The 15132-nt window shown below is 41.1% G+C and overlaps 1 protein-coding gene across 1 annotated transcript; it reads left to right on the forward strand.

Annotated features, from left to right (window-relative positions):
• Nucleotides 1-859: 859 nt before the first annotated feature.
• Nucleotides 860-14851, forward strand: LOC107120750 (vomeronasal type-2 receptor 26-like). Its single transcript, XM_015423521.1, has 6 exons — nt 860-1011; nt 1493-1784; nt 4751-5605; nt 7123-7350; nt 10959-11085; nt 13950-14851. The coding sequence occupies exons 1-6, from the start codon at nt 860-862 to the stop codon at nt 14849-14851; spliced, it is 2556 nt and encodes an 851-aa protein (XP_015279007.1).
• The last annotated feature ends 281 nt before the right edge of the window (nt 14852-15132 follow it).

Raw genomic sequence — 15132 nt, forward strand, 5'->3', positions numbered from 1 at the left:
CTGTAATAAATATGGAATCCCAGAGTGACATTGGACAAGATCTGGGGATTTTCATTGATCCCTTTTACAGCAAATGCAAAGGCCAGGATGTGCTGGTCATTCTAAGTCAATACACTGCAAAGAGATTTTTATTTTATTTATTTTGGTCACAAACTTATTGCATATTTTGTAATGTTACTAACATTATGCTCTGCATCTTTTCATTGTTTGTACTCATTATAATATAGTGACACTATATTTCATGAAACAATCCTTAATCCAGGATTGTTTACTTAAGAGGAAGGTGGTTAAACTACATGAGGGTATTGAGCTATCAGTCTTCAAAACATGGTACATCATTGTTGCAAAGTTAATATTTAAAGGAGAGTACTTGTGTGGACTGTGTGTGCACCTGGAAGTCATGGCAGCCTCTGGTGACTGACCCCTACTGGAGATGATACAGACTATTATCTGGAGCACTCCCTCACTGACCCAGATAAAAGATTTGTGATGAAATTATAACAAATATGTTTTCTTCAGATGTGTCACAGAAAACTACCTGGAGGAGCAGACAGTTTGCTTTGTAATTATCGGAATACCTATGATTAATCCTACTGCTCATTGAAATCCACAAGGGAATCAATAGGCTATTTCCAAAACTGATAATGTAGAGTATAAAATTTGCTATGAATTTACCATATTCAGTTCAGATACTGGCATAGGGGCAAGAGATAGAAGTGCTATTTAGATATTTTTTTTAAATCTAATGACTGTAGTCCTACATAAACAGAGGGTCGGAGAAGGACCATCCAGTATGTTGCTATTAGAGGCAATGTTGCCAATGCTGCTCCCGCTCACCCTTTGCAAGACACATAATGCTATGTGCACAATCAGTGATCCAGTCCCTATATTTCACAAGTATTACCAAGAAGGAGATGCCATGATTGGGTCAATTGGTTTTCGTATTTATGTCCCTTCAGAAATGATGTCCTTCAAGGATCAGCCCAATTTCACATCATATAGCATTCCCTTGTAAGGTTCTTCTTCTTCTTCTTCTTCTTCTTCTTCTTCTTCTTCTTCTTCTTCTTCTTCTTCTTCTTCCTCCTCCTCCTCCTCCTCCTCCTCCTCTTCCTCTTCTCCTTCTCCTTCTACCAGTTCTATGGATTGTCTAGAATTCCAGCCGGAACCAATCTCCAATATATTTCAATATTATATTTCTCGAAGGAACAGACGGAGACCTTATTTCCAATTTAGAAGGTGCTTCACTTTCTTTTGAGTTTTTTTTTTTTTGAAGCTATTGGACATGCACCACATTTTCTGCAAGTTTCTATGTAGTAGGATTTTAAAACAGCTTTACAATATTAAATATCTAACTGAACCCAAACTTAGTGAGATGGTATAGTGATTGTTGTGTTTTGAAGGAGGGACACCTTCTGGAGCACAGTATCATGTCAAAAATTTTACTTAGGGTTGAATATTTCTATATTCTATATTTCTATAACTCTCATTGTAGTGTACTGACTAAGAATTATCAGCATATCATGGCCTTGGTGTTTGCTGTGACAGAGATCAATGGAAATCACGAGATCTTACCCAACATCACTCTGGGCTTCAACATCTATGACAGCTATTACAATGCAAGACAGACATACCATGCAACAATGGAACTTCTGTCCACAAAGAACAGATTTATCCCCAACTACAGGCATAACAGCCACAACAATCTGATAGCAGTCATTGGGGGACTTGAACCTGAAATCTCCCTCCACATAGCAACCATGCTAAGCATCTACAATATTCCACAGGTAGTGTGTATTTGTGAAGCGGGATGGGAGTTTATGAAGTAATTTTGTGCTCTGAAGACTGGGATGTAGTATAAGAGATACTTGAAAGTCATATCCAGGATATGAGAATCAAACCATAGCAATTGTTAGTAACTCAGGGATACGTTTCTTCTCTATAAATGTATTCGCACAAGCACCCATAGATGCCAAAGTAAGAGAATTCCCATTGTGTTTCAGTCCATGTTCTCATGTCAATTTGCAGAACTAGTCATTCAGTTTAATTTCTAAATGGAATTTAACTACAGTACCAAAGAGTTTACATACAGATGACCGCAATTTCAAGTAGTGACTTGTATGTATAAGTGTATCATCAGAGCTGTAAGGACACCTTTTGTTCTTGTGAAGGTGAGACAAAGCGTGGGCTTAGACATGCAGAGATTCACTTCATTCCTTTATCCTTGAGGATTCACAACTTAAATGCATGTTTTTAGGGACCATTGAGAAGTATCTCTTTTGAGGTGACATTAGGTGCTATTTTCCAGACATGGATTTGGATCTCAAGCAGCACAAGAGCAGTCATACTTAAGGAAGGCTTCTTTCTCTCCCTTTTGGTTCTCCCCAAACTTGTGCTGCTGCAGCTCAGTGGACTGTGTAGGTCAGTGTAAGGGGCACTTTGTAGCACAAGGGAAGAATCAGCAAAAAAAAAACCCTTTCCCTCTTGTCCAAATGGAAAGGCCATTCCATCAGAGGAATTGTTGTTGTGCTGATAGAATGGCACGTTAGGATCCAGCCTTTGGTATTATGGCAGTGTTCCCTCTAAGCTGAGTTAGTGTGAGCTAGCTCACATTTTTTTTATCCTCTGGCTCACACATTCTTGTCTTCGCTCAGGAAGGATGGCTCCTGAGCAAACTAATTTATGCAGTAGCCAAATCGCTCACTCACAACTTTAATGCCAGTGGCTCATGAAATAGAATTTTTGTTCACAAGATCCCACCATTTAGAGGGAGCGTTCATGGATTATATTGTTGGATTTTATAATGATCAAGAATAAAATATGTGTGTGTAAACTATTTCACAGGGCTGGCACTTCCTGTTTTAGGGTACCCTTGCCCTCCTTTGTGCGTGTGCATGCACATATCCTCATATGAATACTATGATTATGATGATACTAGATAGAAATATAGCATTATATAATAATTTTCTCAAACTATGTGCGCACAGAAGTAAACCAGTCCATCCTGAACAGTCCAACAAATAGAAAATACTGTTTTGTTATTTTGTTTAAGAGATGTGCCATATGCTAGTACGAGAAAATAAAACAGAAGTTGAGGGGATCTTTATATTTATTCCGGCATAAATGTATGTGAGTCAGAGCCCAGTTCATCAGAGGCATCTGATAAATTGAATTCTGACCCACAAAAGCTTTCATGCTGAATAAATCTCAATAGTCTTTAAGATGCCACTGGACTTTAGCTTCATTAAGCTATTATAGGTACATATTAAACTTTTAGCATATCTCTGTTTCCATCATATAATGTATAATGATTTGTATTGTATATTGTACAAAAGCATAAGGTATACATTTTTAAAGGATCGACTTGAAGTAGGACACTGCAATTGATTGTGGCTACTAGATATATGTGTACCCAGCATGAACATATTGGGAAAAGATACAGTCAATAGAACACTTTTTGTGGAGAAATTGGTACATGCCATATTTTAAATATATATCTGGTTCTAGTTCACTGCATGAAGTATCCTTCATTTTCCTCTTTGTGAAGATCATTTTTAAAGGAAGCTTGTATTCATCCATCTGTCTAAAAGCAGGCTTAAGGCCATAGCAAAGATGAGATCAAGAAAAAGCTGATGTTACGTTACTGTGAGCAAGCTGTGGTTAGTTTAGCAAAGCCAACATACATGCACACACCTATATTTATATCGGCTGAATAACACAGAAAGCCACTACAGTTCAGTTCTTATGGAGATGGCAAACTTGTCCCGGACTTTAGTTCATTAGATTCGAGTCAGGGGCTCACATCACTGAATGATCTTCTGAACAAAAACAACAACAAAATCCCAACACATGGCAAACTAACTGTATATGTCAGGGTTTATCTAGAATGCTTTCTGCAATTTTGATATGAAGGATTTTTGTTCTGGCTTGTAAAAGTATTCAGTTCTGAGAACCAGGATGTGGTGATAAGTAGCACCACACTAGGACTGGGCTTAAACCCAACTCAGTATGAAGATAATTTGGGCCAGTCACTCTCTCTCAGACAAACCTAACACAAAGGTTTATTGGGAAAATGAAAAAGAGGAAGAGAAAGCTAGGTATGCCATTTTGTGCTCCTTGAAGGAGGGGTAGAAAAAATATGATAGAAATATAGATAGATATAAGTTGCTGTTGCTGATCTCATGTAGTATAGGCAAGATACAAGTTGCCACCTCTGTGACATTTGGCCCTAATATGTGTGTTCGTGTGAATGTGTGTGAACTGATAAATAATGTGAATGTTAAAGAACTTTACCAGAGAACGACACTTAGAGATGTGTAATACAGAAAACTGATGTCAAGTTACCATAGTGAAACTTTAAACAGTCTTTCATTCACAGTATCGTAGTTGTGAAAAGCGTACCAACATTTTCTATGAAGAAAACGAAAGTGAGTTGTGTCCAGTCCAATCAACTTTTCCATTGGTGAAAAAAGAGGAGATGTCCTCTTTGACTATCTCAAAGGTCTTAGATTCATAGAACACATATAGACAATGCCATGTGGAATGCAATAAGGGGGATAATTGGGTGACACAGAGTGAAGAAAGCTGGCTGGATCCATCCCAGATTCTTGCCATTAAGATACAGTCCCTCTAATCTAGTTGCAGAATTGCTCTTCATATTACAAGCAAATGAAAACATTGTCATCGTTTTTCCATAAACCTTATTATTCTGTTTCATCACCTCCTTCTCCTCCCAAATGTTAACTACTTTTAGCTCTCTTATGGTCCCACTCCAGTGATGCATCATACAATGCCAGGCCTTTCCTTCTACCAGATGGTCCCCAATGAAGCCCATCAGTACATGGGGATTATTCAGTTGCTTCTGCATTTTAAGTGGACGTGGGTTGGAATAATTGCTGTGGATGATGATAATGGAGAAAGGTTTGTGAGGACCCTGATTCCAGAGTTTTCCCTGAGTGGCATCTGCATTGCTTTCATAGAGAAGATCCCTCAAGTAACATATCTTAATCTACACATTGCTGATATCTTAGTAAAAGGGTGGATAATATATGAAATTATTATGACCAGTGAAACCAATGTACTGGTCTGTTTTGGAGATACAGAGTCCATAGCAAAACTTAGATGTTGGATGCATCTATCACATATGGCTTATATAACAGATGCAAAAGGTAAAGTGTGGATTATGACTGCCCAGATGGATTTCACGTCCTATTTTTTTCAAAGGAGTTGGGATCAACAAGTCTTCCATGGCGCTCTCTCCCTCACAATTCATACAAATGAACTATTAGGATTCCAACAGTTTCTTCAGAGCAGAAGTCCTATCTGGACAAAGGATGATGGCTTCCTCCAGGACTTCTGGGAACAAGTATTCTTGTGCCAGTTTTCTGACTCACTGTTAGGGAAGAAGTTTGAGGAAAACTGTACAGGGGAGGAGAAGCTGGATAACCTTCCTGGAGATGTTTTTGAAATGAGCATGACTGGCCACAGCTACAGTATCTACAATGCTGTCTTTGCAGTGGCACATGCTTTGCATGACATGTATGCATCTTACAAACACAGAATGATGAGTGGAAAGAGACATAAACCTCTGGAACAACAGCCATGGCAGGTAATATTTCAAGGTAATGAGTGTAGGAGATAAGCATTTCTGTAGGTACAAATATAGGGCCCCATCTCTACAACAAACTCTCTCTCCATAAACTTTTCACACAGTCCCTTCCTCTCAAAACTGACTAGAAACTGACTTGTTTACTTCTGGGTGTGGCCTGTAAGATAAGTGACCTACCATCTGACCCATTATTCCGCTTTTCTGAATCACCCCAAGAGAAGTCTTTGTAATCTTTTCTTGGTATTTTCTATGGGAGAACATTCCATCTATAGCCTCAATCTCTGACCTAGAGTAAGAATTCAAAATGATCAACTGCAGCTGAATTTTTTAAAAGGTAGATGGGCATAGGTTCCATATATTGTGATAGAATCTCCAAGCCACCAAAAAGGAAAAAAAGCTCACCTCTTCCATGAATTTAATAATAGTGAAATAACAGTATGCTCATTTTCTACTTCACATTTTTCCTTGCATTGGCATTGTGGACTCTTGAATGTGTAAGGGAGGTTTGTTGCTGCTGCTGCTAGTATTTATATTTATTCCTGTCCTAAAGTTTGTACTGGTAAAGCAGATTCTGATTTAGAAGAATATATTGCAGAAAGAGAGAGAGCGAAATAGCTTTTTTTTTTTTTGCTCCTGTTCCCTCTTGGCTTTTCTATCTCTTATTCTCATAACTCAGCAAGTTTATGACAAAGAGGGAAGTGGACAGAGGTAGGAAAAGGGAGATAAAAGGGCCATGTGTTCCAAGATTATTATCACACCACCCTAAAAATTCTACAGCAAGTCTCAGGGGAAAAACAGCTTCATTCTACATCAAGAGATTTGTGCAATTATGGAGTATGCCATTACAGTTAGTGTGCCATAGTGGTTGGAATACTGGATTAGGATGGGGCAGACTAGGATTCAGATCCCCACTAAATTATGGAGTTACCAGGGGACAATCTATCTCTCAGTCTAATCTACTGGGTCACTGTGAGGATAAAATAGAGGAGGAGAGAACCACATGTGCCATGTTAGGGTCCTTGAAGGCCAGCAGTGGATAAACATGTAAAAGACATGACAGTTTAATAGATAAGTAGCCCTTTCCCAACGCTAGACTCCTAGGGAATCACTACTGATTCCTTATTTCTATCCCTGCAGTTCTTTTCTGCCTCCTTATCTGGATTTCCATAAAAATGGAAAGAAAGAATAGAACCAGGAAAAAGAAAAGAACAGCATGAAACACCCGAGTCCCTTGGTATAGATATACATGGCTTCTCTAATGAGATTGGTTCTGCAGCATTCCAAACAATTTGCTATCTGTCTTTTAAATGAAACACCCAAGTCCCTTGGTATAGATATACAAGGCTTCTCTAATGAGATTGGTTTTCTGATCTGAACCTGCACCATTCCAAACAATTTGCTATCTGTCTTTTAAGTGATTCTTCACTTAGAAGCCAGAATTATCCTGCAGAACTTAGACATAAACAGCTACTCCCTTTGAATTTTATGACATGTTTGTGTTTTCTTTGTTAATTTAGCTCCACTCCTTTCTGCGAAGTGTCATGTTTAACAACAATGCTGGGGAGATGATTTTCTTTGATCCCAATGGAGAATTAGTAACTGTATATGACATTATCAACTGGGTCACTTTCCCAAACCAATCCTTTCGTAGGGTGAAAGTTGGGAGGCTAGATCCCAAGGCAGCTGCACACCTAGCCCTCTCCATTAATGAAGATGCCATCACGTGGCACAACAGTTTTCACCAGGTGGGCTTCCAATGTGGTTAGGTAGGAAAATCTTTTCAGTTTGAATGAGTACTGAGGGACAAAGTAGATGTGCCATATTAATGCATGTTAGACTGTACTGTTGCCATTTAAAAATGGGATTCAATAAGTTTTTCCTCTGATTAAAAACAAAAGAGGAAGGGTCCTCTTTTGACAATCCTTTTGACCACACTGTGCCAGGAATCACAGGATCTGCATCAGGAAAAGCCGGGGGGGGGTACAGTAAGGATGGGAATTGGTGAAGACTGAGTAAAAAAGCTGGATCCATCCCACATAGCTTAATTCCCCTGAGGGTGGGGTATCAATACAGTGAAATTTGGAACTTGGAAATTAAATTTTGAGGAAACCTTCTCAAACTTACCTTTCCTCAGGTGCTCTTCCCAAGTAAAACCTGACTTAACCATGACATAAGCAAAAGCATTTACCCCAGAGACCTTTCACTTGCAGAGGGTCTTGTTTAAAATGGGCCGCTATATGTCTTTGCCAAAGGTCTATAATGCCAGCTGGTACTGTGTTGAACAGAACACAAGAACACATAACTTCTTTGCACCTGAGCCCCTTTGAAAACTGACATTTTGGTTTGAGGAAGATGCAATAGGTTGAGTTGCTGAGCTGTTCATTTTTGTCTAGGCAAAGAAAATAGAAGGGACACTTCTGAAAGTTACCATACCATGCAGTCATATCAGATAAAAACAGGGAGAGCAAAGCAAAATAAACATGCTAAATCGAATGGTCAGACCAGCTTTTTTGTCTTATATTTTGCCTAGCTCCCCTCTTTATTAAAGACTCTGTCACATATGGCTTTTATTCATGTAGGTCTCATCCCATGATCCTCAGCACCTGGGCTGCTATTCACTGGGGTGGGAAGCAGTAGGGAATGACAGCAACATCCTGATACTCTGAGGTCATCCCGTGTGAACCAGAAAATGATGTCAGCATATCACCTAGGGATGCCAAGGATGCTCTGGCATTTTGGCAAAATGGCAGAGCATTCACAACACCACCCAGTGAAACACTGACAAAAATTCTGGTTGCCGGGGGGTGGAAGTGATATCATTGCATAGCCGGTGATGTCATTATGTGGCTGGTGAGGCACTGCTTGGCAACCCCACTTAGCAACATTTGTGTTGACCAAAGAAGACTCTTTCCTCCATTTGCCATTAGTGTCAAAGTTCGCTGGATCCAGCCCACTGTTCTGAAGTTCACAAAATGTCTGGTAAATATCTCTTAAGGTAATAGTGCTATGGGCTATGATGTTCAGGGATGATGGCATCATATTGCAGGTCAATCCTGACACTTTGTCAGGTTCCTTAGCACGATCACACCACACACCTCACACCACACACCAAGGCTTCTTAATAAGATAAGTGTTTAATGATAGTCCATTACTAAGAACAAGTATACAGCTTGTGTCAGGATTGACCTGCAATATGATGACCACTGAGTTATAGTAAAATCAAATGTCCCCCCTCCATAAGCTAAAGCCAATGATTACATTTCGTGTATGCAGACAAGCAAGCGGTTGCACACCCAAACTGTTAAGATTCCCAGGCTGGGTAATTCTGCAGCTGTGATAACAAGGTCAGGGCAGAGATAAGCAGTGAAAAGCTAGACAGGATGAGCTGGCGTGGAGAGGGAGATGCCTCCTCCACATTCCAACACCATGACAGGGCTACCTGATACATAGTCAGTAGCATAGCACATTTGTTGTAGGAATTCTAATGGAGAAGATTGTAGTGTAAGAAATGAGACATACACACTTTTCCTCTCTCTACTGAAGGACCTCGTCTCTAGACCACATTGGTGGTTCTGCCCTCAGGTGCTAGGATCACCAGGCTGCTTGGTGAGCTCACTCTGGAGCAGGCCACATAGAACTGTCTATTTAAGAAGCAGTCGTCTGTTAAGTCAACTCCTGCTGCCTTCCACGAAAGTGATGGCCTCTCTACTTGTGTTCTTGGACTGTTTTGCTCATATGGAGGCTGTGTTGTTCTGAGCACCTCAGGGTGATCTTGCTGGTACTTGGCCTGTGCAGCTCAGTGCATTGCAGGAGTACTATGTGCAAATGTCTTTGCCGCATTCCTAGGTTGCCTCCTCCATGTAGCATTGGCGTATTTATTTATTTATTTATTTCAATTTCTATCCCGCCTTGCCTGACAAGGCTTGACGTTTGCCAGGAGCTTTCTTGGGGGAAGTAAGAGGTGAGAGGTGTGAGGGGGAGTTGGTGTGAGGGAGTGGTGATGTGGTGGACATTTCTTCAGGTTCATGAGGGAGGTATGCATCGAAATGGCTCCTAGAAATGTCCTTTACTATCTCCCCATAAACATTCATACCCTGGCCCTGCTCTTACACCTGACAGACACCGGTCTGTCTGGTGTTGGGGGGGATTGTATGTAAAGGCATCAAGGAGGCTGGGCCAGCAGCAGTGCTAAGGCAATCCTGCTGAGCAAACCTCACTGGTGGCTGTAAGCATCCCACCTCTTCTCCTACACCTGACAGGCAGCTGCCTGTCCAGTGTAGGAGGGGGAGGAATATTAGAAGCCACTGTGGAGGCAGGGCCGGCAGGATCACTAAGGCATTACTGCTAGGGCGGGCTCCCTCATGGCTTTAAGCACTCTGCAACCACTGCTGCACCTGACAGACAACCACCTCTTAGGTGTAGGAGGTGGGGGGAGTGTGTTGGAAGCTATCCCATCTCCTCTCTTACACCTGACAGGCAGCTGCCCGTCCAGTGTAGGAGGGGGAGGGGGAGGAGTATTCAAAGCCACTGTGGAGGTGAGGCTGCACCTGACAGACAACCACTTGTTAGGTGTAGGAGTTGGGGGGAGTGTGTTGGAAGCCATCAGAGAGGCTGGGCCAGCAGCTTTGCTTCACCTCACAGGTGATTGTTGGCCACTCCTGATTTCCTCAACTGTCATTAGCTCTCTGCAGTCCCCTATAACTGTTTTTTAACCTCAGAACACTGAGCTCTGCAGCTGACCAATCAGAGAGTGGGGGGTGCAGGGAGGTAGTTGCCTGGCAGCCGCATAGAAATCAATGGGGGGAGCACATATTACCCCCTTTGACCCACTTAGGGGTTGAATTTCTAAAAATCCCTTCTTAGTGAGCACCTACACGAAGGTAGGAGTGCTCTTCCCGAATTTGGTGTCTCTAGGTCCAGCAGTTTGGCCTGGGCGTTAATTTTATGGTGAGGGGACTTTCTTTTATATATATAGAAGAACAAACTATTATAGAACACAGAAGAAAGAAAGAGACTTAACGCTCTAACCTAACTGCTGAAGGAAGTACAACAACAACAAAAAGGAAGCTCTTCAGGAGCTGGAAGTCTCCAGAAGAGCCAATCAGGAGACAGCAAGGACACAATTTGAAAAAGTGGGAAGTCCCTAGTCTAGCTATGCTAATTACAAGTCCTTCAGATGTACCCCTATAGGATGATCTTGAGATCTTCTTCATAAGGCTACACTATAGACCTTGCATATTTCAACACCAAGAATATTGGCTGTTGTACTTAGGAAAGTGCCAGCACACTTCTGAATACAAACTGCTGTCTGGATTCTCAAAGTAACATTGTCTTGCTTTTCATTGTGGATCAGGTATTGCCCACTTCTTTTTGTTCTGACAACTGCCATCCAGGATTTAGCAAACAAAGGAGAGAGGGGGAGACATTTTGCTGCTATGACTGCATTCCATGCCCTGAAGGAAAGGTTTCCAGTCAGAAGGGTAAGAGATGTTTTGTAATGAGAAATATGATGCCAGCTTCCTGCACAAATCAGGATACCTGTTATGAGCACATTTCTAAATTAAGCTAGTCACGGCTTAAACGGTCAAAAGATCAGGCCTGACAGCACCACAACTCAACAGAATAATGTGGAGAAGGTGAAAGAAGACCACATTCTGAGCCAGTTTGAAGGAGGCCGAAAAAAAATCCTGCTTGGCCCAAGGGAAATCAACTAATCTCTGGATATGAGACAGCAGAGCCTGGTGTAAGTGCAAAGTTGCTTAAATCTCTTAATTGTTATTGGTTGGTCTGCAGGAGGCAGCCAACAATTGCCACGGCCAATGACTTTCCTGTGGGGAGTGGGAAGTTCGAGGAGAGAAGGACTTCAGTGGGGTATAATACCATAAAGTCCACCCTCCAGAACTGCCTTTTTTATCCAGGGGATCTGATCTCTGTTGTTTGGAGATGAGTAAGGAGATCCCCAGGCCCGATCTGGATGTTGGCAAAACTACCTTTGCTTCATTCGAAATAGAGTCTGGGAGAAAACAATGTATTTACAGAGGATTTTTCATTAATCTGATGAGCTGACTAAATATTTATGTTATTTCCAATGTGCAAACTGTTGCCAACTCCAGCCTGTCCAAGATTTTGGGGTTGGAGTCTAGGGAGGGTGGGATGTGGGTTATAATGCGGGTTATAATGCCATAGACTCCACCCTCCAAAGCAGCCATATTTTTTACAGATGAACCTATCTCTGTGGTCTGGCACCACCTAGAGGTTGGCAGCTGAAAATATGAGGGTTGGATGCTGAAGTGTAAACTTGGGCTTCAGAGCCAAAAAGAAGAGAGTGGGATAATGAATCTATTTTTTTCTTCTTCCACAATATAAAACACAGACAGGATTGAGGGGGGGGGAATAATTTCAGTATTCCTGGGAACGAAGGGTATTATCTATACTGCACATTAAGACTGATTTAATACCAATCCCTTTCTCCAGGAAACCCTGGGGAAAGGGAATTCATCTCTTTAAACCAGGTGTACATATAGGGATTCATTACTCCTTGGATAAAACAGCCAACAACACTTCCTCAGAAGCGGGCACTGCTCTATTTACTGTCAAGTAAATTCACTGCCACAGGAAGTGGTGGGTGCTACAAGCATGGACGGCTTCAAAAGGGAACTAGATAAGCATATGGAGCAGAGGTCCATCGGTGGCTATTAGCCACAAGGTATAGATAGGGACTCTGGGTTATGTTCTTATGTTAAGTAGATGGTGAACTGCGTGAGAGATGTGGCAGTTTTTCTCTTTATACTGTCAAGGGGGAACAGACTTTCCCCTCACTTTTCCTCACTCGAGATCTTCTCCGTCTTAGCATCTGCAGGTGGCTTGCTGGCTTGCATCTTCTTTCCCAAATGCTATATGATGTTGCTGAAGCCTGAGCTGAACCAGAGAGAACACTTCATTAGGAGAAAAACATAAAGGATCTAAATGCCTGTGTCAAGAGGGAACTGACTCTTCTGTCACTTTTCCTCACTTTTTTTCTTTTTAAAAACTGTATATGAATAGATTATGGCTGTTAAATCTAAAAAAAGGAAGGAAAAGGGACTGGGTATATGATAGGTCTATATTTATTAGACTATGGGACAGGATGTCCAAGTAAGCCTCCATGTTCTATGGCAGGATGCTTCTCAATGCCTGCTGCTAGGGGCATACAGCTGGGGGGCTGTTGCCTTCATGCCCTTCTTGTGGACTTCCTGGAAACACTTGTATGCTGTATTAGAAGGACCTTTGGTTTGTTCAAGCAGGGATTTTACAGCATATTAGTAGCCAATCAGCAGAATCCTCAGAATGATGGATTTGTGAGGGTGAATTATATTATCTGAGTTCTTTGGAGGCCTTAAATTAATGAAAGTAAATCATATTTACATCACATTTAGACTGGTTTTCATATATTTCAAATTCATTTCTGTTTCCGGTGGAACAATTTCACTCTCCAAACACACACACACACAAAGTCCTCTCAGCTGCTTTAGCACATGCTTTTCAAATATTTTCACGTCTCATCAAGGCATATTTTGAAGTTGGTTTTTCCCTATTTTCCTTTCGATTAATTTACATACTTAACGTTTTTCTGTATTCATGAAGGATACCCAGTTACGTAGAAATCCCTACTCAGTATGCAAGTGGGTTAGTTTCATTCACATGTAAACCAACCAATTTACTATTGGTAAATTGGTAAATTGGTAAATTTACTTTAATCAAAAGAAAACTATACCAACATGAGAGCCAATGCATTGCTATGTTGATAGATACTATCTGGAAATTCCATTATGCTCCTCAGTTAAGATATTTTCTTGCATCTGCACAGCAAGAATTCTCAGTTTTGCATTTATTGGAGCTGTGAATGAAAATGAATGCACATTGGTGTAAGAGCATTCACATGACATTTTTCTTTGCAGTTCAGTCCATCAGCTACCATTTCTCTGAACTGCTGCCTCATTGTATCACTAAAGGGCTTTTTGGTTTGCTTGTTGTTGTTTTTTTAAAATCAGTATACTGTATTGTGCTACGGCAACCAAGTTATTGATTTTTTAAAATAAAAAACCTCAAAAAGTCTTCCAGTAGTGCATCACAGAAAACAATGGTCCCATGATTATTTCCCCCCACCTTCCAGGCCTTTTCTTTTAATCTCTTTAATCTTTAATCTCATATGACTGTTTCATGTCTTATAATCCAATCCTAAACTGATTGACTCCAGCCTAAACTCACTGTTTGCAATGTGACAGATATTGTCACATTGCTAGATGTAGTAATTGTTATGGAATGTGAGAATCAACTGAAACTGTGTCTCTTCTCTGCTTTACAGATATGGATGACTGTGTCACATGCAGTCTGGAATTCTATTCCAGTGCAAATCAAACTCAGTGCATTCCCAAGGTCATAACCTTCCTGTCCTATGAAGAACCTTTAGGCATCTCCTTAGTCATCATCAGTCTTTCTTTTTCTTTGGTCACAGTATCTGTTCTAGCAACCTTTGTGGAACATTGTGACACACCCATAGTCAAAGCCAACAACCAGAACATCACCTATGCTCTTCTGATATTTCTCCTGCTTTGTTTTCTTTCTGCATTACTATTTATTGGTCAACCTGGGAAGGAGACTTGTCTCCTCCGACAAACTGTTTTTGGCATCCTCTTCTCAGGGGCCATTTCTTGTGTGTTGGCCAAAACTATCACAGTGGTTTTGGCTTTTTTAGCTACCAGGCCAGGAAGCAGAATAAAGAAATGGGTGGGGAAGAGGTTGGCCAACTCTCTCGTTCTTTCCTGCTCCCTTATCCAAGCAGGCATTTGTGCTGTGTGGCTGGCAACCTCTCCTCCATTTCCAGATATTGACATGCACTCAAAGAATGAAGAAATGATACTAGAATGTAATGAAGCATCAACTACCATGTTTTACTGTGTCCTGGGCTATATGGGCTTCCTGGCCATGGTCAGTTTCATGATAGCTTTCCTTGCCAGGAAGTTACCTGACAATTTCAATGAAGCCAAGTTTATCACATTCAGCATGCTGGTCTTCTGCAGTGTTTGGATGTCCTTTGTTCCAACCTACCTTGGCACCAAAGGAAAATCCACAGTAGCTGTTGAGATCTTCTCCATCTCAGCATCTGCAGGTGGCTTGCTGGCTTGCATCTTCTTTCCCAAATGCTATATGATTTTGCTGAAGCCTGAGATGAACAAGAGAGAACACTTGATTAGGAGAAAAATATAAAGAATTTAAATGTCTGTGTTTTCTCATATAAATTGTACTTGAATGTTTATAGTGGAATTGTTCAAAGAGTTTACTTCAAAACTGGTGAGCAGCTTCAGGATGATAGCAGGAAATGCAGTGCCAAAAATGAAGGGAATTGGATGATCCTGGCACAGATTAGCTACACAATATCCTTCTTCTAGGAGCTGCGGTGGCTCAAGTGGTTAAGACGCTGAACTGCAGGCTGTGGAAGGTCAGTAGGTCAGCAGTTCGAGACCCGAGTGTGCCGCATGATGGAGTGA

Source organism: Gekko japonicus, unplaced genomic scaffold, assembly GCF_001447785.1.
Source record: "Gekko japonicus isolate JY-2015 unplaced genomic scaffold, Gekko_japonicus_V1.1 scaffold2923, whole genome shotgun sequence".
NCBI lineage: Eukaryota > Metazoa > Chordata > Lepidosauria > Squamata > Gekkonidae > Gekko > Gekko japonicus.